The sequence below is a fragment of the Oncorhynchus masou genome, chromosome 8 (assembly GCF_036934945.1).
Source record: "Oncorhynchus masou masou isolate Uvic2021 chromosome 8, UVic_Omas_1.1, whole genome shotgun sequence".
NCBI classification, from domain to species: Eukaryota; Metazoa; Chordata; class Actinopteri; order Salmoniformes; family Salmonidae; genus Oncorhynchus; species Oncorhynchus masou.
Genome location: NC_088219.1, coordinates 5,822,235 through 5,847,386, shown reverse-complemented (window position 1 = coordinate 5,847,386; position 25,152 = coordinate 5,822,235). Strand labels below are relative to the sequence as shown.

General features: G+C 46.8%; 1 protein-coding gene across 3 annotated transcripts; it reads left to right on the top strand.

Annotated features, from left to right (window-relative positions):
- Positions 1 to 507: 507 nt before the first annotated feature.
- trim47 (tripartite motif containing 47) lies at positions 508 to 23,719 on the top strand. 3 transcript variants are annotated; one of them, XM_064971347.1, is made up of 10 exons: positions 508 to 911; positions 3,350 to 3,567; positions 6,977 to 7,022; positions 7,489 to 7,584; positions 11,355 to 11,444; positions 13,599 to 13,733; positions 15,350 to 15,372; positions 16,354 to 16,472; positions 19,493 to 19,674; positions 23,006 to 23,719. In XM_064971347.1, exons 1-10 carry the CDS (start codon positions 723 to 725, stop codon positions 23,351 to 23,353), a joined length of 1,446 nt encoding a protein of 481 aa, XP_064827419.1. In that variant the 5' UTR covers positions 508 to 722; the 3' UTR covers positions 23,354 to 23,719. The 3 variants fall into 3 exon arrangements, with proteins under 3 accessions (XP_064827419.1, XP_064827416.1, XP_064827418.1); XM_064971344.1 differs by having other exon boundaries at positions 514 to 911; positions 22,174 to 23,239; XM_064971346.1 differs by lacking the exon at positions 7,489 to 7,584 and having other exon boundaries at positions 514 to 911; positions 22,174 to 23,239.
- Positions 23,720 to 25,152: the final 1,433 nt, after the last annotated feature.

Genomic DNA, 25,152 nt, shown 5'->3' with positions numbered 1-25,152 from the left:
ACTTTGTAGAAGCAAGCTCCCTGAGCAGTGACTACAGCTGTGAGTCTTTCTGGGTAAGTCTCTAACACCTAGATTGTGCAACATTTGCCCATTATTCTTTAGAAAATTCTTCAAGCTCTGTCAAATTGGTTGTTGATCATTGCTAGATAACCATTTTCAAGTCTTGCCATAGATTTTCAAGTAGATTCAAGTCAAAACTGTAACTCGGCCACTCAGGAACATTCTCTGTCTTCTTGGTAAGCAACTCCTGTGTATATTTGGCCTTGTGTTTTAGGTTATTGTCCTGCTTTTAATGAAAGTAAATAGAGCCGAATACATTGATAAAAGTCACCTTTTCCTAGAGATATTTACACGGTTATCAAAAACGTCACGCCAGGGTAAGCCTACACCAAACACAGCTCTTATTTTAAGTGTTTCCAGAATCCCTTATGGGAGAAAAATTAATGGTGGAAAAACGACTAGACCCATTTCCCTGTTTGAACGCTAGGTTTTATGGGTAATTGTGACTCATACTGTGGTACTCTATGGAAATCAGCCAAATGACTTCCATACAAATGTTCCTCACTTCTTGGGGTTTATTTTTGAGCGGAGTAAAATCTTTCGCCTCGCCTCTTCCTCTACCCAGACAACGGATAGCCAATCGCATCATCAATCATGTTGAGCCAACACTTCCGCTTTCTTCTACGCTACGGAAAAGTGTTGTCGGTCGCTAGGTAAACAACATGGCTGCGGGATCCAGCGGTGCGGGCATCGAGCTACAGAAAGAGTTGATATGTGCCATCTGCCTTGACTACTTCAACGACCCGGTCATTCTCAAATGCGGACACAATTTTTGCAAGTTCTGCATCCTGATGCATTGGGAGGAGAACGGAGGAGAGGACGTCGGTTATCAATGCCCGGAGTGCCGAATGGTTTGTTGTGCTTCAATGCTAATTAGCGTGTTTTATTCTTATCAGCTGTTTGCTAGCTAGACAATTTCTTTGTCATCTTGAATGGTTAAGTTAATCGTAGCAAGTGTAATTTACAATGCATTTCCCCGTACCTAATTTTAATCGTTTTACCACTGGAATTGGATAAAGGTATAGATTAGTTAATAACACCGACACTGCTGAAAAACGCAGAGCCTTTGTGTTATAAATTAGCTTGGTGGTTAATTAGGTAGTATGGCGAGGTGTTGTTTAATCAAGCCAACATGTAATCACGGCCGAATCATCTCTGTGACTAACTAACTAACTAGTCACATAGCAAACTTTTTCAGTATTGTCTCCTTTCTCTCAAAAGAAAGAACCCCACACTGCTCTTGTCAGTATCACAAAGAATAAATAAAGTTTTATTCAGGAAGGAGTAGTGTGCGGGTCTTTATTTTTTTATCCCAATTAAACTTGTCATTTCATTATTCCCGCTCACCTGCAACGGGCACACTGATGCAGGAGTGATGTTCCTGTTTTTGTTAACTTCATCAATGGCTGTTGACAAAGGTTATCTTCTTTTAAGAGCCTGACGCTTGTAGGTTACCATGGGCGAAGGTAACCCGGAGGATAAGGATTTTCTAGGGCTGGGCGATATATTTTTAGGGGGTGTACCGGTATCGATCCACATACATCTATGGATTTTTTCACAATACAATCTATAATTGTATTTTGATACAACTGCAAAATAAATGAACTGTTCTATTACATGTAATTGGGCTACTTCTCTCAGTTTCATACCCAATAAAACTATCAGAAAGCCCATTAAAATCCATTTTTAATTCATATGTTGTCATCCTAGGGCAGCATTTCCCATACGCTGGCCTCTGGACCCCAAGGCCTGTACGTTTTGGCCCTACACAGCTGATTCAAATGATGAAACCTTGATGATTAGTTTATTTTAATCAGCTGTGTAGTGCTAGGGCAAAAACTAAAACATGCACCCCTTGGGGTCCAAGGGACCCAGCTTGAGAAACCTTGTTCTCGTGTCATGTGCATATATTTAGAACTTTTAATTATTTTCAAATATAAAATAAGAAAAACACTATAGTTACAAAAGTATGTGGACACCAATTCAAATGAGTGGATTTCTATATTTCAGCCACACACGTTCCTGACAGTTGTATAATATCCAGCACACAGCCATGCAATCTCCATAAACAAACATTTGCGGTAGAATGGCCTTACTGAAGAGCACAGTGACTTTCAACGTGGTACCATCATAGGATGCCACCTTTCCAACAAGTTAGTATGTCAAATTTCTGCCCTCCTAGAGCTGCCCCCCGGTCAACTGTAAGTGCTGTTATTGAGACGTGGCAACATCCAGGAGCAACACCAGCTCAGCTGCGACGTGGTAGGCCACACAAGCTCACAGAATGGGACCACTGAGTGCTGAAGCACGTAGCACTTAAAAATCGTCTGTCCTCTGTTGCAACACTCATTACTGAGTTCCAAACTGCCTGGAAGCAACGTCAGCACAATAACTGTTCATCGGGAGCTTCATGAAATTGGGTTTACAGCTGCACAAAGGCCTAAGATCCCCATACACAATGCCAAGCATTGGCTGGAGTGGTGTAAAGCTCACTGCCATTGGACTGGACCAGTGGTAGCGTGTTCTCTGGAGTGATTCAACATCTGGCAGTCCAACAGACATCTGGGTTCGGCGGATCACTGGAGAACGCTACCTGCCCCAATGCAATGTGCCAACTGTAAAGTTGGAGGATGAATAATGGTCTGGGGCTATTTTTCATGGTTCAGGCTAGGCCTCTTAGTTCCAGTGAAGGAAAATCTTACCGCTACTGCATACGATGACATTCTAGACAATTTTGTGCTTCCAACTTTGTGGCAAAAGTTTGGGGAAGGCCCTTTCTTGTTTCAGCCTGACAATTCCTCTGGGCACAAAGCAAGGTCCATATAGAAATGGTTTGTCGAGATCGTTGTGGAAGAACCTGACTGGCCTGCACAGAGCCCTGACCTCAACCCCACCGAACACCTTTGGGATGAATTGGAACACCGGCTACGTGCCAGGCCTAATCGCCCGACCTCACTAATGTTCTTGTGGCTGAATGGAAGCAAGTCCCTACAGCAATGTTCCAACACCTAGTGGAAAGCCTTCCCAGTCGTGGAGGCTGTTATAGCAGCAACGGAGGGACAAACTCCATATTAATGGCCATGGTTTTGGAATGAGATGTTTGGCGAGCAGGTGTCCACATACTTTTGGTCATGTAGTGTATTTTTGGCCATATCGCCCAGCTCTACCTGTTGTTGTAGCAAGCTAAAAATGTTTGCCTAACTGTCTCAACTAATTCAGTACCTCCCTTTTCATTTGATGGTAATAATCTAAAAGCTGTTTGTTCCAAACTTTTTCTCTTTCTCTGTAGATATTTAACAAGATCAGCTTCACCAAGAACTACCTGGTGAAGAACCTTGTTGATAAGCTGAGTGGGTTGGAGTGTCTGAATCCCTGTGAGCAGCCGGCTCCGTCCAAGCGTGTCCAAGCAGATGGGAAATGCGACAGACATGGAGAGGAGCTGAAGCTCTATTGTCACACCGACAACAAACCCATCTGTGTGGTGTGTAGGGAGTCCCGGGCACACAGGTAACACATGTTCCAAGTTTCCCCTGAGGCCTACAGATCTAAGATCAGCTTTCCCTACCCTGATCTCAGAAACACATAACAAAAATGGTTGTGTAATTGTGTCAGCTGCTTGATTCAGTTCTGGGGTGTTAAGAGTTGTGAAGGACATTGTATCATGTGAAGAGACAGCCTTGAAAATGTTCACCTAATATTTCAGGTCATAAATAATCCTTGGTTCCTGCCTGTGTTTGGTAAAGATATGTGGGGGAGATAGTCATGACCCCCCCCCTCCTTAGGACCATCTGGCAGAACAGTCAGTCTTTAAGATCAGAGACGGTGCCAGGCGCATACAGGAACCAACCCTATGAACTATGCCTATGTAACGTGTCTGTAAGAAGTATATGAGAGATCTAACGGGACTGCCCCGACAGAGCTCCTGAAAGATGTGTACTATGGTGCATCATGTTCGTTGGAATCTCTCCAGTTAACTGTTAACAATGATCCATTCAAGTTTGACTTTGAGTGTCCCTGTTGTCCGCGAGTCCTTTTTAACATACTAAATTCATTCATCTGATTAGAAGGCCTCGAGTCTTTAATGTCTTTAAATTCAGTTTTCAAAGGTCAACGACCTTTTCTATTTCTGTAATAAAGCCCTTTTTGGGGGGACAAACTCATCCTGATTGGCTGGGCTCCCCAGTGGGTGAGTTTAGCTTCCAAGTGGGCGGGCCTATGCCCTCCAAGGCCCACCCATGGCTGCACCCCTGCATCGTCATGTAAAATTCAAAGAATAGGGCCTAATGTATTTATTTCAATTTACTGATTTTCTTATATGGACTGTAACTCAGTAAATTCAATTTTTCTTCAGTATATTTGAATGACATACACAGTGCATTCGTACAGTACATTCGCACAGTGTATTCAGAAAAGTATTCAGAGCCCTTGACTTTTTCCACATTTTATGTTACAGCCTTATTCTAAAATGTGTTTAATCGTCCGCCCCCCCCATCAATCTACACACAATACCCCATAATGACAAAGCAAAAACAGGTTTTTATTTAAAAAAATCAAATGTATATATATTTTTTTAAAGTATACATTTACATTAGTATTCAGACCCTTCACTCAGTACTTTGTTGAAACACCGTTTTGCAGTGATCACAGCCTCAAGTCTTCTTGGGTCTGACGCTACAAGCTTGGCACACCTGTATTTGGGGAGTTTCTCCCATTCTTTTCTACAGATTCTCTCAAGTTCTGTCAGGTTGGATGGGGAGCTTTGCTGCACAGCTATTTTTAGGTCTCTCCAGAGATGTTAGATTGGGTTAAAGTCCAAACTCGGGGGGGGGGGGGGGTTGCTTTATTATTGTTTGAACTGCAGATTGCCCTTTTAAGATGGATTGAGTGGTTGAACACAGTGAGGGCATTCAGAGACATGTCCAGAAGCCTCTCCTGTGTTGTCTTGGCTGTGTGCTTTTTATTTTATAAAAAATAATTATATATATCATTTAACCTTTTATTTAACTAGGCAAGTCAGTTAATTAAGAACAAATTATTTTTTACAACGACAGCCAACCGAAAGGCATAAAACCTCCTGTTGGGATGGGGGTTGGGATTAAAAAAATAAATAACATAGAAATATAGGACAAAACATACATCACGACAAGAGAGACAACACAACACTACACAGAGACCTAAGACAACAACATAGCAAGGTAGCAACACATGGCAACACAGCAAGGCAGCAACACAGCATGGTAGCAACACATGACAACACAGCATGACAACAACATGGTACAAACTTTAATGGATACAGACAACGGCACAAAGGGCAAGAAAGAAGGTAGAGACAACAAAACATCACGCAAAGCAGCCACATTTGTCAGTGTCCATGATTGAGTCTTTGAATGAAGAGATTGAGCGAGAACTGTGCAGTTTGAGTGTTTGTTGCAGCTCGTTCCAGTCGCTAGCTTCAGCGAACTGAAAAGACAAGCGACCCAGGGATGTGTGTGCTTTGGGGAATGTGACAGAATGTGACTGGCAGAACTGATGTTTGTATGTTTAGGATGAGGGCTGCAGTAGAGATCTCAGATAGGGGGGAATGAGGCCTAAGAGGGTTTTGTATTTAGGGTCGTTGTCCTGTTGGAAGGTGAATCTTCATCCCAGTCTGAGGTCCTGAGCTCTCTGGAGATGGTTTTCATCAAGGATCTCTCTGTACTTTGCTCTGTTCATGTTTCCCTCGATCCTGACTAGTCTCCCAGTCCCTGCAGCTGTAAAACATTCCCACAGCATTTATTTTAAAGTTTTTTTGTATTGAACCTTTATTTAACTTGGCAAGTCAGCATGATGCTGCCACCACCATGCTTCACTGTAGGGATGGTGCCAGGTTTCCTCCAGACATGATGCTGCCACCATCATGCTTCACTGTAGGGATGGTGCCAGATTTCCTCCAGGCATGATGCTGCCACCATCATGCTTCACTGTAGGGATGGTGCCAGGTTTCCTCCAGACATGATGCTGCCACCATCATGCTTCACGGTAGGGATGGTGCCAGGTTTCCTCCAGACGTGACGCTTGGCATTCAGGCCAAATAGTTAAATCTTGGTTTCATCAGACCAGAGGGTTTTGTTTCTCATGGTTTGAGAGTCCTGTAATTGTGTCTGGCAAGCTCCATGTGAGCTATCATGTGCCTTTTTACTGAGGAGTGGCTTCTGTCTGGCCACTCTACCATAAAGGCCTGATTAGTGGAGTGCTGCAGAGATGGTTGTCCTTCTGGAAGGTTCTCCCATCTCCACAGAGGAACTCTGGAGCTCTGTCAGTGACCATTGGGTTCTTGGTCACCTCCCTGACCAAGGCCCCTCTCTCCTGATTGCTACGTTTGGCCAGGCGGCCGGATCTAGGAAGAGTCTTGGTGGTTCCAAACTTCATCCATTTATGAATGATGGAGGCCACTGTGTTCTTGGGGACCTTTAATGCTGCAGAAATTCATTGGTACCCTTCCCCAGATTTTTTTCAGTTTGTTTAAATTGGGCCTTTCAGGGGAGCAGTGTTTTTTTTTAAATATTAGAAATATTGATTTGTTAATTGCTTTTTGGGGATTCAAATTCTGTTACGGTGATGAGAATTCTGTTACGGTGATGAGAATTCTGTGAAAGTGTTTGTAAAATGCATAGTATTTGATCAAACATTTTGTTTCCTCAGTATCACTGGTTTGATCAGAGTTTACTCTCCTATTATTTCACCACCTATCACTGGTTGGAGGTTGACCGTTTACCACTGATCTAGGAACACGTTAGCCTACCCTTCCATCAAATTCTCTCTTTGAGCAATCGGGTGGATATCACCAAAGTGATGCTCTCAAGGCCAGAGTTTCTGTCACGTAGAGCATTCAAACCAAGTCCTTAAATAACATGACGGTGTTCCCTTGTCTTTTCAGACACCATGATGTGGCTCCTGTTCCAGAGGTCCTTGAGGATATGAAGGTGAGGCCCCGAGGACACAACATGCTGCTGTTGCCGATAAAGATTTGTTGCTATGGTTTCCGAAAAGGGTCAATCTGATACAGCCATCTTGGAATATTTAAATGAATGATATGATTCTAGAAGCATGTCACTTGTAAATGTGTCATGAGCTTAGTTCAACTGTCGTTTACCACATAATCAGAACCCAAAATGGAAGCTTGGTTTTACTCCGTTGTTTGTAAACAATGCAAAGGTATCGTTTTAATATCATGAATTGGTCAGTCCTAGCATCCATAGCTCTGTCTATGAATTTGAGACTGGTTACATTTCTCCAGCCCTGTCTGTCAGCTGTTTACCAAAACAGTGACTGGGTGTCTGCTTTCGTTATTCTTCGAACTGCAGATTGCCCTTTTTTTTAAAGATGGATTGAGTGGTTGAACACAGTAAAGTGTGTGTGTGTGTGTGTGTGTGCTTGTGTTTCTCTCAGAGCGAACTGCGTCTGAGGTTGGTGGAATTAACATGGCAGAAGACTGTGTGTACCAGAGTGAAGGCTATGGATGAGCAGACCAAGAATGAAGCCAAGGTACACAGCTGGGCTCTGGATATACATAGTAATGCTGTTGGTATACCAGTGTAATATATATAATATATATATAAATGAATTACATGTACAGACAGAACCGGTCCAGTTTGGATACACCTACTCATTCAAGGGTTTTCCTTTTATTTTGACTATTTTCTACATCGTAGAATAATAGTGAGAACATCAAAACTATGAAATAACACGTGTCCAAACTTCTGATTGGTACTGTGTATATCAGTAGCCAGTTTGTTAGGCGCCACCACCCTGTTCACGAAAATGGTTCGGTCCTCCAGACAGTGAGTCACGTGGCCGTGGCTTGTTCTATAAAGCAGACAGAGAGGCATCGAGACATTCAGAATGGGAAAAACCAGTGACCGAAGAAACTTTGAGTGTGGTATGATCATAGTGACCTAAGAGACAGTGGTATGATCGTAGTGACCTAAGAGACTGAGTGTGGTATGATCATAGTGACCTAAGAGACAGTGGTATGATCGTAGTGACCTAAGAGACTGAGTGCGGTATGATCGTAGTGACCTAAGAGATTGAGTGTGGTATGATCGTAGTGACCTAAGAGACTGAGTGTGGTATGATCGTAGTGACCTAAGAGACTGAGTGTGGTATGATCGTAGTGACCTAAGAGACTGAGTGTGGTATGATCATAGTGACCTAAGACTATGAGTGTGGTATGATCATAGTGACCTAAGACTATGAGTGTGGTATGATCATAGTGATCTAAGAGACTGAGTGTGGTATGATCATAGTGACCTAAGAGACTGAGTGTGGTATGATCATAGTGACCTAAGAGACAGTGGTATGATCATAGTGACCTAAGAGACTGAGTGTGGTATGATCATAGTGACCTAAGAGACAGTGGTATGATCATAGTGATCTAAGACTATGAGTGTGGTATGATCATAGTGACCTAAGAGACAGTGGTATGATCATAGTGATCTAAGACTATGAGTGTGGTATGATCATAGTGACCTAAGAGACAGTGGTATGATCATAGTGACCTAAGACTATGAGTGTGGTATGATCATAGTGACCTAAGAGACAGTGGTATGATCATAGTGATCTAAGACTATGAGTGTGGTATGATCATAGTGACCTAAGAGACAGTGGTATGATCATAGTGACCTAAGAGACAGTGGTATGATCATAGTGATCTAAGAGACTGAGTGTGGTATGATCATAGTGACCTAAGAGACAGTGGTATGATCATAGTGATCTAAGAGACTGAGTGTGGTATGATCATAGTGACCTAAGAGACTGAGTGTGGTATGATCATAGTGACCTAAGAGACAGTGGTATGATCATAGTGATCTAAGACTATGAGTGTGGTATGATCATAGTGACCTAAGAGACAGTGGTATGATCATAGTGATCTAAGAGACAGTGGTATGATCATTGGTGCCACAGGCGCGATGGTTCCAGTATCTGAGAAACAGCCTCCTGGGCTTTTCACACACGACAGTGTCTCAGTTTACCCAGAACGGTGCGACAAACAACATCCAGACAGCGGCGGTCCTGTGGGCAAAAAACATTACTAGTTGATGAGAAGTCGAAGGAAACGGCAAGAACGGCGCAAGCTAACAGGCGGGCTGCAAACAGTGGTGTGCAGAACGGCATCTTGGGAACGCACAACTCATCGGTCCTTGTCGCATATGGACTATTGCAGCAGACGACCACACCGGGTTCTGCTCCTATCAGCTTAAAAACAACAGAAAAAGCAGCTCCTATATAATAATAATAATATATCCCATTTAGCAGACGCTTTTGTCCAAAGCGACTTACAAGTCGGCTGGGGCCACTACTTTTACATATGGGTGGCCCCAGCGGGAATCGAACCCACGACGCTTGGCGTTGCAAGCGCCATGCTCTACCGACTGAGCCACACAGGACTCTACAAACAACAGAAAACTCAGCTCCTGTGGGCAGGCAGTCATCAACACTGGACAACTGAGGAGTGGAAAAACATCACCTTGTCCAACGGGTCCCGGGTCCCGTGTGTGTTCGTTCCTCCTCTGGTTAGACTGACAGTTGTGTGTGTTCGTTCCTCCTCTGGTTAGACTGACAGTCGTGTGTGTTCGTTCCTCCTCTGGTTAGACTGACAGTCGTGTGTGTTCGTTCCTCCTCTGGTTAGACTGACAGTCGTGTGTGTTCGTTCCTCCCTCTGGTTAGACTGACAGTCGTGTGTGTTCGTTCCTCCTCTGGTTAGACTGACAGTCGTGTGTGTTCGTTCCTCCCTCTGGTTAGACTGACAGTCGTGTGTGTTCGTTCCTCCTCTGGTTAGACTGACAGTCGTGTGTGTTCGTTCCTCCCTCTGGTTAGACTGACAGTCGTGTGTGTTCGTTCCTCCTCTGGTTAGACTGACAGTCGTGTGTGTTCGTTCCTCCTCTGGTTAGACTGACAGTCGTGTGTGTTCGTTCCTCCTCTGGTTAGACTGACAGTCGTGTGTGTTCGTTCCTCCCTCTGGTTAGACTGACAGTCGTGTGTGTTCGTTCCTCCTCTGGTTAGACTGACAGTCGTGTGTGTTCGTTCCTCCTCTGGTTAGACTGACAGTCGTGTGTGTTCGTTCCTCCTCTGGTTAGACTGACAGTCGTGTGTGTTCGTTCCTCCTCTGGTTAGACTGACAGTCGTGTGTGTTCGTTCCTCCTCTGGTTAGACTGACAGTCGTGTGTGTTCGTACCTCCTCTGGTTAGACTGACAGTCGTGTGTGTTCGTTCCTCCTCTGGTTAGACTGACAGTCGTGTGTGTTCGTTCCTCCTCTGGTTAGACTGACAGTCGTGTGTGTTCGTTCCTCCTCTGGTTAGACTGACAGTCGTGTGTGTTCGTTCCTCCTCTGGTTAGACTGACAGTCGTGTGTGTTCGTTCCTCCTCTGGTTAGACTGACAGTCGTGTGTGTTCGTTCCTCCTCTGGTTAGACTGACAGTCGTGTGTGTTCGTTCCTCCTCTGGTTAGACTGACAGTCGTGTGTGTTCGTTCCTCCTCTGGTTAGACTGACAGTCGTGTGTGTTCGTTCCTCCTCTGGTTAGACTGACAGTCGTGTGTGTTCGTACCTCCTCTGGTTAGACTGACAGTCGTGTGTGTTCGTTCCTCCTCTGGTTAGACTGACAGTCGTGTGTGTTCGTTCCTCCTCTGGTTAGACTGACAGTCGTGTGTGTTCGTTCCTCCTCTGGTTAGACTGACAGTCGTGTGTGTTCGTTCCTCCTCTGGTTAGACTGACAGTCGTGTGTGTTCGTTCCTCCTCTGGTTAGACTGACAGTCGTGTGTGTTCGTTCCTCCTCTGGTTAGACTGACAGTCGTGTGTGTTCGTTCCTCCTCTGGTTAGACTGACAGTCGTGTGTGTTCGTTCCTCCTCTGGTTAGACTGACAGTCGTGTGTGTTCGTTCCTCCTCTGGTTAGACTGACAGTCGTGTGTGTTCGTTCCTCCTCTGGTTAGACTGACAGTCGTGTGTGTTCGTTCCTCCTCTGGTTAGACTGACAGTCGTGTGTGTTCGTTCCTCCTCTGGTTAGACTGACAGTCGTGTGTGTTCGTTCCTCCTCTGGTTAGACTGACAGTCGTGTGTGTTCGTTCCTCCTCTGGTTAGACTGACAGTCGTGTGTGTTCGTTCCTCCTCTGGTTAGACTGACAGTCGTGTGTGTTCGTTCCTCCTCTGGTTAGACTGACAGTCGTGTGTGTTCGTTCCTCCTCTGGTTAGACTGACAGTTCTGTCAGATGACCATTAGGTGACTCCAGCGTCTTTTCCCCATCTTATCACATCTTCTAGTTAAAGAAGCTGAAGCTGAAGGAGAAGATTGAAGAGGATGTGGGATCTCTAGTCCAGTTCCTGTTGGATGAGAAGGACGACCTACTGGAGGTTAGTGTGTGTATATACAGTTGAAGTCGGAAGTTTAAATACACTTAGGTTGGAGTCATTAACTCAGTTTTCAACCACTCCACAAATTTCTTGTTTACAAACTATAGTTTTGGCAAGTCGGTTAGGACATCTACTTTGTGCATGACACAAGTCATTCTTCCAACAATTGTTTACAGACAGATTATTTAACTTATAATTCACTGTATCACAATTCCAGTGGGTGAAAAGTTTACATACACCAAGTTGACTGTGCCTTTAAACAGCTTGGAAAATTCCAGAAAATAATGTCATGGCTTTAGAAGCTTCTGATAGGCTAATTGACGTCATTTGAGTCAATTGGAGGTGTACCTGTGGATGTATTTCAAGGCCGACCTTCAAACTCGCTGCCTCTTAGCTTAACATCTTTTTGAAAATCAAAATAAATCAGCCAAGACCTCAGAAAAAAGATTGTAGACCTCCACAAGTCTGGTTCAATTTCCAAACCCCTGAAGGTACCACGTTCATCTGTACAAACAATAGTACGCAAGTATAAACACCATGGGACCACACAACCGTCATACCGCTCAGGAAGGAGACGCGTTCTGTCTCCTAGAGATGAACGTACTTTGGTGCATAAAGTGCAAATCAATCCCAGAACAACAGCAAAGGACCCTGTGAAGATACTTGTGTACCTGTTGCCTCCAGCATCTCTATCCACAGTAAAACAGGTCCTAAATCGACATGACCTGAAAGGCCGCTCAGCAAGGAAGAAGCCACTGCTCCAAAAAGCCAGACTACGGTTTGCAACTGCACATGGGGACAAACATGATACTTTTTGGAGAAATGTCCTCTAGTTTGATGAAACAGAAATAGAACTGTTTGACCTTAATGACCATTGTTATGTTTGGAGGATAAAGGGGGATGCTTGCAAGCCGAAGATCACCATCCCAACCGTGAAGCACAGGGGTGGCAGCATCATGTTGTGGGGGTGCTTTGCTGCAGGAGGGACTGGAGCACTTCACCAAGTAGATGACATCATGAGGAAGAAAAGTATGTGGATGGAAAAGTATGTGGATATATTGAAGCAATATCTCAAGACATCTGTCAGGAAGTTCAAGCTTGGCTTTGGCAAATTGGTCTTCCAAATGGACAATGACCCCAAGAATACTTCCAAAGTTGTGGCAAAATGGCTTAAGGGCAACAAAGTCAAGGTATTGGAGTGGCCATCACAAAGCCCTGACCTCAATCCTATAGAAAACCTGTGAGCAGAACTGAAAAAGTGTGTGTGATCAAGGAGGCCTACAAACCTGACTCGGTTACACCAGCTCTGTCAGGAGGAATGGGCCAGAATTCACCCAACTTATTGTGTGAAGCTTGTGGAAGGCTACCCGAAACATTTGACTCAAGTTAAACAATTTAAAGGCAATGCTACCAAATACTAATTGAGTGTATGCAAACCTCTGACCCACTGGGAATGTGATGAAAGAAATTATTCTCTCTACTATTATTCTGACATTCTTAAAATAAAGTGGTGATCCTAACTGACCTAAAACGGAATTTCTACTAGGATTAAATGTCAGGAATTGTGAACAACTGAGTTTAAATGTATATGTCTAAGGTTTATGTTAACTTCCAACTTCAACTGTATTAGGTCACCCCACACACACACATTATTATGGTAATATATTCCGTTTGGCTAACGCCTTTATCCAGAAGGAATTTGTCGTGCTTGCATACTTTCTGTTTGTGTGGGTGGCCTCGGTGGGAGTCAAACCCAACAATCCTGGCGTTGAAAACACTGTTTTACCAACTGAACCATCGAGTATCCTGTCTCAGTATTAGTCATGTTGAGTATTCAAACAGTCATTTTACAGTTAGGTTTTGTAAGCTGATGGGTTTTGTTATTTAATCAACTAAGAGATGGCAAACCATAGCAAATGGTATACTCTGTGTATCCTGATGGCTAGTTGGTATACTCTGTGTGTAGACTGATGGCTAGTTGGTATACTCTGTGTGTAGCCTGATGGCTAGTTGGTATACTCTGTGTGTAGACTGATGGCTAGTTTGTATACTCTGTGTGTAGACTGATGGCTAGTTGGTATACTGAATACTTTGGCTCACATTGGGCTAATTTGCATATAGCAGCAGAAAGTAATAATACATGTCCATCCTTAGGCTCTGGATGCTGAGGAGGGGACTGTCATAGGGATGATAGATGACAACCTGAGGTGGGTGGAGACCGAGGTGGTCGCTGTGGACAAACACATGGCCCAGATACACAACCACATCAGAGGAAACACCAGCTTCGAGGTTAGTTTTGTCAAACATTCCCTCACAGTTTCTGTCCTTTCTGAGATGGTTGATTAGAAAATGTGCTTACAGGATTCAAAAGGGTTTTCTGAGAAGTGGTCATGTAAAGTGTTTTTTTTATTTAACCAGGTAGGTCAGTTTGAGAACACCTTTATTTAACCAGGTAGGCTAGTGGAGAACACCTTTATTTAACCAGGTAGGCTAGTTGAGAACACCTTTATTTAACCAGGTAGGCTAGTTGAGAACACCTTTATTTAACCAGGTAGGTCAGTTTGAGAACACCTTTATTTAACCAGGTAGGCTAGTTGAGAACACCTTTTATTTAACCAGGTAGGCTAGTTGAGAACACCTTTATTTAACCAGGTAGGCTAGTTGAGAACACCTTTATTTAACCAGGTAGGCCAGTTGAGAACACCTTTATTTAACCAGGTAGGCCAGTTGAGAACACCTTTATTTAACCAGGTAGGCTAGTTGAGAACACCTTTATTTAACCAGGTAGGCTGGTTGAGAACACCTTTATTTAACCAGGTAGGCTAGTTGAGAACGGCGTTATTTAACCAGGTAGGCTAGTTGAGAACACCTTTATTTAACCAGGTAGGCTAGTTGAGAACACCTTTATTTAACCAGGTAGGCTGGTTGAGAACACCTTTATTTAACCAGGTAGGCAAGTTGAGAACAAGCTCTCATTTACAATTGCGACCTGGCCAAGATAAAGCAAAGCAGTTTGACACATACAACAACAACAGAGTTACACATGGAATAAACAAACATACAATCAATAATACAGTAGAAAGTCTATATACAGCATGTGCAAATGAGGTCTGATAAGAGAGGTAAGGCAATAAATAGGCCATGGTGGCGAAGTAATTACAATATAGCAATTAAACACTGGAATGGTAGGATGTGCAGAGGATGAATGTGGAAGTTGAGATACTGGGGTGTAAAGGAGCTAAATAAATAAGTACACTATGGGGATGAGGTAGATTGAATGGGCTATTTACAGATGAGCTATGTGCAGTAAAGTTAACCAGGAAAAGTGTTTTCTGAGAAGCCCCATACATTTAGTCTTCTAGTTTTCATGTTCCTGAAGTGTTGATGAAGGTAGCATGGCAATCCTCCCATCTTGTTCTATGGTCAGACTCATAGAGTTGGATGGAAGACTACAGTCCTGTTTTAGCACGGGCAGCGCCATCGAGGGCTTTCATAATGAGTCAACTGGATGGGAATTGCTATTAGTGAAGAAAAGGGCTCAGAATTCTACCCAGGTCTATGGTCAAACGACTACAAATGGTGGTTTTAGTTTCGGCACTATATAGACGCTGTGGTGGACGGTGCACTTCCTGCATCGCTGCCTACCACTGTGTACCGCAGCCGAGTTATAGGTGCAGGTTTAGAGACCGTGTCTTTCCAGATATCCCACACATTATACAATCTGGGTGTAAGGACAAGGAGTTATGGGTTCCAGATAGGCCTTCAGTAACGGGGGTTTTCAGAAGCAATTAGCCCGTTACTTTCCTGGCTCCCCATTGTAGCCTTCGAGAACATTCTATATTGGGTTAATTCCAGCTGTGTGAAATGGTTTGTATCTCATCTTCTGTCTATTTCTCTCTCCACAGAGCATCACTGAGACATACAAAAAGTAAGTTTTTGTTTTCCCATGTTCAGCTTGTAGTCTGCGTCTGGCGTTCTCTGGTTCGGCCTGTTGTCTGGCGTTCTCTGGTTCAGCCTGCAGCCTGGCGTTCTCGGGTTCAGCCTGTAGTCTGGCGTTCTCGGGTTCAGCCTGTAGTCTGGCGTTCTCTGGTTCGGCCTGTAGTCTGGCGTTCTCTGGTTCGGCCTGTTGTCTGGCGTTCTCTGGTTCGGCCTGTTGCCTGGCGTTCTCTGGTTCGGCCTGTTGCCTGGCGTTCTCTGGTTCGGCCTGTTGCCTGGCGTTCTCTGGTTCGGCCTGTTGTCTGGCGTTCTCTGGTTCGGCCTGTTGTCTGGCGTTCTCTGGTTCGGCCTGTTGTCTGGCGTTCTCGGGTTCCGCCTGTAGTCTGGCGTTCTCGGGTTCAGCCTGTAGTCTGGCGTTCTCGGGTTCCGCCTGTAGTCTGGCGTTCTCTGGTTCGGCCTGTTGTCTGGCGTTCTCTGGTTCCGCCTGTAGTCTGGCGTTCTCGGGTTCATCCTGTAGCCTGGCGTTCTCGGGTTCAGCCTGTAGTCTGGCGTTCTCGGGTTCATCCTGTAGTCTGGCGTTCTCGGGTTCAGCCTGTCGCCTGGCGTTCTCGGGTTCAGCCTGTCGCCTGGCGTTCTCGGGTTCAGCCTGTAGTCTGGCGTTCTCTGGTTCAACCTGTAGTCTGGCGTTCTCGGGTTCCGCCTGTAGCTTGGCGTTCTCTGGTTCAACCTGTAGTCTGGCGTTCTCTGGTTCCGCCTGTAGTCTGGCGTTCTCTGGTTCCGCCTGTAGTCTGGCGTTCTCTGGTTCCGCCTGTAGTCTGGCATTCTCTGGTTCCGCCTGTAGCCTGGCGTTCTCTGGTTCAACCTGTAGTCTGGCGTTCTCTGGTTCAACCTGTATTCTGGAGAAAGATCTTTTACTGTTCTTGTTTTAGTTTCTATAACGGTTGACAGTCGTCTCCCCTCCTCCTCTCTCCAGCCCTCTAAAGGTGAGCCCTCTCATCTCATCTGTTAACTGTTCTGGTGACTGGATGAATGAGTTCTCTGGACCCCATCAGCTGATCTTATGGAAAAGGATGATGCACGTGTTGCACACCAGTGAGTTGGCCTGGATACACCCACGCACACACAGATGCACACACGCACACACAGATGCACACACGCACACACAGATGCACACACGCACACACAGATGCACACACGCACACACAGATGCACACACGCACACACAGATGCACACACGCACACACAGATGCACACACGCACACACAGATGCACACACGCACACACGCACGCACAGATGCACACACGCACACACAGATGCACACACAGATGCACACACAGATGCACACACAGATGCACACACAGATGCACACACAGATGCACACACAGATGCACACACAGATGCACACACAGATGCACACACAGATGCACACACAGATGCACACACGCACACACAGATGCACACACGCACACACAGGTGCACACACAGATGCACACGCAGATGCACACACGCACACGCAGATGCACACACGCACACGCAGATGCACACACGCACACGCAGATGCACACACGCACACGCAGATGCACACGCGCGCACGCACACGCAGATGCGCACGCACACGCAGATGCGCACGCACACGCAGATGCGCACGCACACGCAGATGCGCACGCACACGCAGATGCGCACGCACACGCAGATGCGCACGCACACGCAGATGCGCACGCACACGCAGATGCGCACGCACACGCGCAGATGCGCACGCGCACACAGGTGCACGCGCACACACAGGTGCACACACGCACACACAGGTGCACGCGCACACACAGGTGCACGCGCAGATGTGCACGCACGCGCACACAGATGCACACACGCACACACAGGTGCACACGCACACACGCACGCGCAGATGCACACGCACACACGCACGCGCAGATGCACACGCACACACGCACGCGCAGATGCACACACGCACGCGCAGATGCACACACGCACACACAGGTGCACACGCACACAGGTGCATGCACGCACACGCGCAGATGCGCACACACGCAGATGCACACACGCACACGCAGATGCACACACAGAGATGCACACACGCACACGCAGATGCACACACACACGCAGATGCACGCACACGCAGATGCACACACGCAGAGATGCACACACGATGCAGATGCGCACGCACACAGATGCGCACGCACACGCAGATGCGCACGCACGCGCAGATGCGCACGCGCAGATGCGCACGCGCACACAGGTGCACGCGCACACAGGTGCACGCGCACACAGGTGCACGCGCACACACAGGTGCACGCGCAGATGCGCACGCACGCGCACACAGATGCACACACGCACACACAGGTGCACACGCACACACGCACGCGCAGATGCACACACGCACGTGCAGATGCACACACGCACACACAGGTGCACACGCACACACAGGTGCACGCGCAGATGCGCACGCACACGCGCAGATGCGCACGCACACGCGCAGATGCGCACGCACACGCGCAGATGCGCACGCACACGCGCAGATGCGCACGCACACGCGCAGATGCGCACGCACACGCGCAGATGCGCACGCACACGCGCAGATGCGCACGCACACGCGCAGATGCGCACGCACACGCGCAGATGCGCACGCACACGCGCAGATGCGCACGCACACGCGCAGATGCGCACGCGCAGATGCGCACGCGCAGATACACACACACGCAGATACACACACACACACACACACACACACACAGATACAGACACACACAGATACAGACACACACACACATACAGACACACACACACATACAGACACACACACACACACACATACAGACACACACACACATACAGACACACACACACATACAGACACACACACACATACAGACACACACACACACACACACACACACACACACACAGACACACACACACACACACACACACACACACACACACAGACACACAGATACAGACACACACACAGACACAGACACACAGATACAGACACAGACACACACACAGATACAGACACACACACACACACACAGATACAGACACACAGATACAGACACACACACACACACAGATACAGACACACACACACACAGATACAGACACACACACACAGATACACACACACACACACAGATACACACACAGATACAGACAGATACACACACACACATACAGACACACACACACATACAGACACACACACACATACAGACACACACACATACAGACACACACACACACACATACAGACACACACACACACACATACAGACACACACACACAGACACACACACAAACACACACGCATAGAGACACACACACACGCATAGAGACACACACACACGCAGATACAGACACACACACACGCAGCTACAGACACACAGATACAGACACACACACACACAGCTACAGACACACACACACACAGATACATACAGACACACACACACACAGATACAGACACACACACAAACAGACACACACACACAAACACACACAGATACAGACACGCACACACACACACACACACAGATACACACTCACAGATACACACAGATACAGACACACACACACACACACATACAGACACACACACACACACACACAGACACACATACAGACACACACACACACACATACAGACACACACACAGATACACACACACACACACACACAGATACAGACTCACACACACACAGACACACACAGACACACACAGACAGACAGACATACAGACACAGACCCTCTTTGACTGTTCTATTTACATGTCTACTTGCTGCACAGTTGAACTTCCCATCTAACATCTCCCCTTGTCTCTACCTCTGTCTATCTCTCCTCTCTCTCTCTCTCCCCCTCTACCTTTCTGTTCTTTCTCTGTCCCTCTTCCACTTCCCCCTCTCTATCCCTCTGCCTCCCTTTCTCTCTGTCCCTCCTCCATCTCCCCTTGTCTCTACCTCTGTCTCTCTCTCCTCTCTCTCTCTCTCCCCCCTCTACCTTTCTGTTCTTTCTCTGTCCCTCTTCCACTTCCCCCTCTCTATCCCCTTTCTCTCTGTCCCTCCTCCACCTCCCCCTGTCTCCCCTCTTGCTCCCAGTGCCCCAGAACCTGACCCTGGACCCAGACACGGCTCACCCTAACCTGGCCATCACCGACTTTGACACCAAGGTAGAGGAGGTGCGTACCCGTAGCCAGGAACCAGACCTTCCTCAGCGCTTCAATCGCTTCTGTGGCATTCTGGCCACTGCACAATACTCCAGCGGACAACACTACTGGGAGGTAGATATCTTTTATATATATAAATATAAACTGTACATTACGTTTTCTGAGTCTGATGAGGATGACACTGTATGTACCAGGTGTGCTTCCCCTCTGGGATAACGAAGTATGTCTTATTTCAGTAGACACTCTTATCCAGAATGACTTAGTGTAGCTAAATCTTAGTTTGGAGGGGGGGGGCTTTTACTCCCAGCGTTTTTTGGATTTGAGATCAAGTATTTCATTTCAGACGACCGTACAGAATGTCACTTTTTATTTGATGGGTTTTTTCATACGTATACACTCAAATAAATTAAGTTACAGAGGCATAAATATCATAAACCGCCCCCGCCAAAACCGTTAAAGTCCCCTGTCATTGGTTATGGTGAGAGACTAGCATGTTTTGGGGACATGATCTGTGTTTCTTCACTGATTTATTTTTCACGATTCATTCATGATTATTTGTAATCCTTAGACATGGTTTGTATCCAGATTTTCCTACCATCATAGCGTTCTTCTGCCATTTCGGGGATTTACGGTATTACCGATACATCACACAAGGGGGCGCTATATATTCAACAACAAAACTGCCCATGGCTTTTACCAAAGTGCTAACAGAATTAGCACAAGTAGTAGTGAAATCACATAGACGCATTTAGCTAAATGCTATCAAGTGAAAACGAAAACAAACTAATTGCAAAGCCAGACAAAGCCAGCTCATAAAGTTACGCAAGCATTGCTAGTCTCTACCGAATGTTATTTTCGGTGAGTGTGGACATTTTACAAGCGAACGTGAACGAGAGAAATTGTACAAGTGAACAAAGTTATGACGCATGCTTTTCTGAAGGAAGAGCAGCATGGAGAAGAACAGAGTAGGAAGACGAAGCTAGTCGGAAGCACAGGGACAAAATGGCCGCTGTACTCTCTCATCCAGACCATTATAATAATATAGTATGTCCCGTTTAGCAGACTCTCTTTATCCAACGTGACTTTCAGCCATACGTGCATACATTTAACATATGGTTGGTCCCGGGAATTGAACCCACAATCCTGACGTTGCAAGCACTACGCTCTACCAACTGAACTACAGAGAACCACCTGATATCTAATGGTAAACATTTTAGTGGTGAATTGTATACAAGGGTTACGGCAGGTACCCTAGTGGATAGAGCGTTGGTCTAAAACCTCCAAACAGCAAGCAATGCAGGTGTAGAAGCACGGTGGCTAGGGAAAAACTCCCTAGAAAGGCCAAAACCTAGGAAGAAACCTAGAGAAGAACCAGGCTCTGAGGGAAGCACGGTGGCTAGGGAAAAACTCCCTAGAAAGGCCAAAACCTAGGAAGAAACCTAGAGAGGAACCAGGCTCTGAGGGAAGCACGGTGGCTAGGGAAAACTCCCTAGAAAGGCCAGAACCTAGGAAGAAACCTAGAGAGGAACCAGGCTCTGAGGGAAGCACGGTGGCTAGGGAAAAACTCCCTAGAAAGGCCAAAACCTAGGAAGAAACCTAGAGAGGAACCAGGCTCTGAGGGAAGCACGGTGGCTAGGGAAAAACTCCCTAGAAAGGCCAAAACCTAGGAAGAAACCTAGAGAGGAACCAGGCTCTGAGGGAAGCACGGTGGCTAGGGAAAACTCCCTAGAAAGGCCAAAACCTAGGAAGAAACCTAGAGAGGAACCAGGCTCTGAGGGAAGCACGGTGGCTAGGGAAAAACTCCCTAGAAAGGCCAAAACCTAGGAAGAAACCTAGAGAGGAACCAGGCTCTGAGGGAAGCACGGTGGCTAGGGAAAAACTCCCTAGAAAGGCCAAAACCTAGGAAGAAACCTAGAGAGGAACCAGGCTCTGAGGGAAGCACGGTGGCTAGGGAAAAACTCCCTAGAAAGGCCAAAACCTAGGAAGAAACCTAGAGAGGAACCAGGCTCTGAGGAGTGGCCAGTCCTCTTCTGGCTGTGCCGGGTGGAGATTATAACAGAACAAGATGTTTAAATGTTCATAAATGACCAGCAGGGTCAAATAATAATACATTGAAACACCTTGACCTTTTTAGATTTTTATTGGGAACATGAAATCTTCAACTAAAAAGTAAATGTTGTTGTTGTGCACTACGTCATCACACAGTGGTTTTATATCTGCTACGAGTCTGTTTGGTGGAATCACACCCCTGGTGGGAAAAAGGAGAGTATTGTCTCCGTGCAGAGTATTGAAACTAAAATATTAAACTGAGAAGTGTTTTCCGTATTTAACCTCTGAATCCGAGGTGCGGGGCAGCTGTCATAATCATCCACGTCTTCGAGACCTGGGGAACAGCGGGTTGACTGCCTTGCTCCGGGGCAGAAAGACATGTCATCTCTGGGATTCGATCCAACAACCTTTCGGTTACTGGCTCGATGCTCTAACCACTGGGATCCTAATGTAAATTCTAGGGGTTGAAGCGCCATTTTTCATTGGGCCATATAGGTGACAGTGGGAAACTTAATGAAGAAAGGCAAGTACAGTACGGTTTTGATTTGTTGTTTGTTATTTCAGGTGGATGTGAAGGACAAGGGCGTATGGTACCTGGGGGTGACAGGGGAGTACAGTCCGGTTTTGATTTGTTGTTTGTTATTTCAGGTGGATGTGAAGGACAAGGGCGTATGGTACCTGGGGGTGACAGGGGAGTACAGTCCGGTTTTGATTTGTTGTTTGTTATTTCAGGTGGATGTGAAGGACAAGGGCGTATGGTACCTGGGGGTGACGGGAGTACAGTCCGGTTTTGATTTGTTGTTTGTTATTTCAGGTGGATGTGAAGGACAAGGGCGTATGGTACCTGGGGGTGACAGGGGAGTACAGTCCGGTTTTGATTTGTTGTTTGTTATTTCAGGTGGATGTGAAGGACAAGGGCGTATGGTACCTGGGGGTGACAGGGGAGTACAGTCCGGTTTTGATTTGTTGTTTGTTATTTCAGGTGGATGTGAAGGACAAGGGCGTATGGTACCTGGGGGTGACAGGGGAGTACAGTCCGGTTTTGATTTGTTGTTTGTTATTTCAGGTGGATGTGAAGGACAAGGGCGTATGGTACCTGGGGGTGACAGGGGAGTACAGTCCGGTTTTGATTTGTTGTTTATTTCAGGTGGATGTGAAGGACAAGGGCGTATGGTACCTGGGGGTGACAGGGGAGTACAGTCCGGTTTTGATTTGTTGTTTGTTATTTCAGGTGGATGTGAAGGACAAGGGCGTATGGTACCTGGGGGTGACAGGGGAGTACAGTCCGGTTTTGATTTGTTGTTTGTTATTTCAGGTGGATGTGAAGGACAAGGGCGTATGGTACCTGGGGGTGACAGGGGAGTACAGTACGGTTTTGATTTGTTTGTTATTTCAGGTGGATGTGAAGGACAAGGGCGTATGGTACCTGGGGGTGACAGGGGAGTACAGTCCCAGGAAGGGTTTTGTCAACCTGTGTCCATCCTCCGGCTACTGGAGCCTCAGTCTGCAGGACAGGTTATATGCTAACGAGGAGGATGCCAAGATACCTCTGGCCGACTACTGGAACTCCCCGAGGGTGGGCGTGTACCTGGACTATGACGCAGGACGCGTGTCCTTCTACGACGCAGTCACCATGAAGAAGTTGTACATGTTTGACGCGTACTTCGAAGAGCCGGTATCTCCTTTCTTCAGCCCAGGGAAGAACGATCCTGGTAGCAGACTGCAGATCTGTCATTACTACTGAGATGGAGGGGGGGGGAGGGGCCTGGGTAGAAGATGAGGCCTATAGCCAACTCTGAGTGTGTGTGACTACTCATTACAGATTCACTCTTGATGACAGCAGGGAGGGGAGGGGCCTGGGTAGAAGATGAGGCCTATAGCCAACTCTGAGTGTGTGGCTACTCATTACAGATTCACTCTTGATGACAGCAGGGAGGGGAGGGGCCTGGGTAGAAGATGAGGCCTATAGCCAACTCTGAGTGTGTGTGACTACTCATTACAGATTCACTCTTGATGACAGCAGGGAGGGGAGGGGCCTGGGTAGAAGATGAGGCCTATAGCCAACTCTGAGTGTGTGTGACTACTCATTACAGATTCACTCTTGATGACAGCAGGGAGGGGAGGGGCCTGGGTAGAAGATGAGGCCTATAGCCAACTCTGAGTGTGTGGCTACTCATTACAGATTCACTCTTGATGACAGCAGGGAGGGGAGGGGCCTGGGTAGAAGATGAGGCCTATAGCCAACTCTGAGTGTGTGTGACTACTCATTACAGATTCACTCTTGATGACAGCAGGGAGGGGAGGGGCCTGGGTAGAAGATGAGGCCTATAGCCAACTCTGAGTGTGTGGCTACTCATTACAGATTCACTCTTGATGACAGCAGGGAGGGGAGGGGCCTGGGTAGAAGATGAGGCCTATAGCCAACTCTGAGTGTGTGGCTACTCATTACAGATCCACTCTTGATGACAGCAGGGAGGGGAGGGGCCTGGGTAGAAGATTAGGCTTATAGCCTGCTCTGAGTGTGTGTGGCTACTCATTACAGATTTACTCTTGATGACAGCAAGGAGGGGGAGGGGAGGGGCCTGGGTAGAAGATGAGGTCTATAGCCAACTCTGAGTGTGTGTGGCTACTCATTACAGATTCACTCTTGATGACAGCAATGAGGGGGGTGGGTGTGTGCCTGTGTAGAAGATGAGGCCTATAGCCAACCTTGAGAGTGAGTGTGTGTGGCTACTCATTGCAGATTCACTCTTGATGACAGCAAGGAGGGGGGTGGGTGTGTGCCTGTGTAGAAGATGAGGCCTATAGCCAACCTTGAGAGTGAGTGTGTGTGGCTACTCATTACAGATTCACTCTTGATGACAGCAAGGAGGGGGGTGGGTGTGTGCCTGTGTAGAAGATTAGGCCTATAGCCAACCTTGAGAGTGAGTGTGTGTGGCTACTCATTACAGATTCACTCTTGATGACAGCAAGGAGGGGGGTGGGTGTGTGCCTGTGTAGAAGATTAGGCCTATAGCCAACCTTGAGAGTGAGTGTGTGTGACTACTCATTGCAGATCCACGATTGATCACAGATGACTGGTTGGGGTTCGAGTGTCTTGTTCAATTGTGATTGTAGAATTTCTAAAATGGAAATATTTAAAATGAAAGAGTCCCTTGGTGGTTGTGTGTGGCACCACAGGGACTCGTTGTGACTGATGCATGACATCACGTTGGCAAGACAGTTGCCTTTCTCCTAAAGGACACCAAGACACGGCCTTGCGCCGTTGGTCAGCTGCCGAGTGTTTTCAACGTGTTGAATTGTCTGCAAAGTGAAAATGACAGCCAATATCCTGGTCAGAGGAGATGCCACCATCTGGTTCTAACCACTGAGCTTCACGGCGTGGTCTGACCCCCTCCGGACTTCACGGCGTGGTCTGACCCCCTCCGGACTTCACGGCGTGGTCTGACCCCCTCCGGACTTCACGGCGTGGTCTGACCCCCTCCGGACTTCACGGCGTGGTCTGACCCCCGCCGGACTTCACGGCGTGGTCTGACCCCCGCC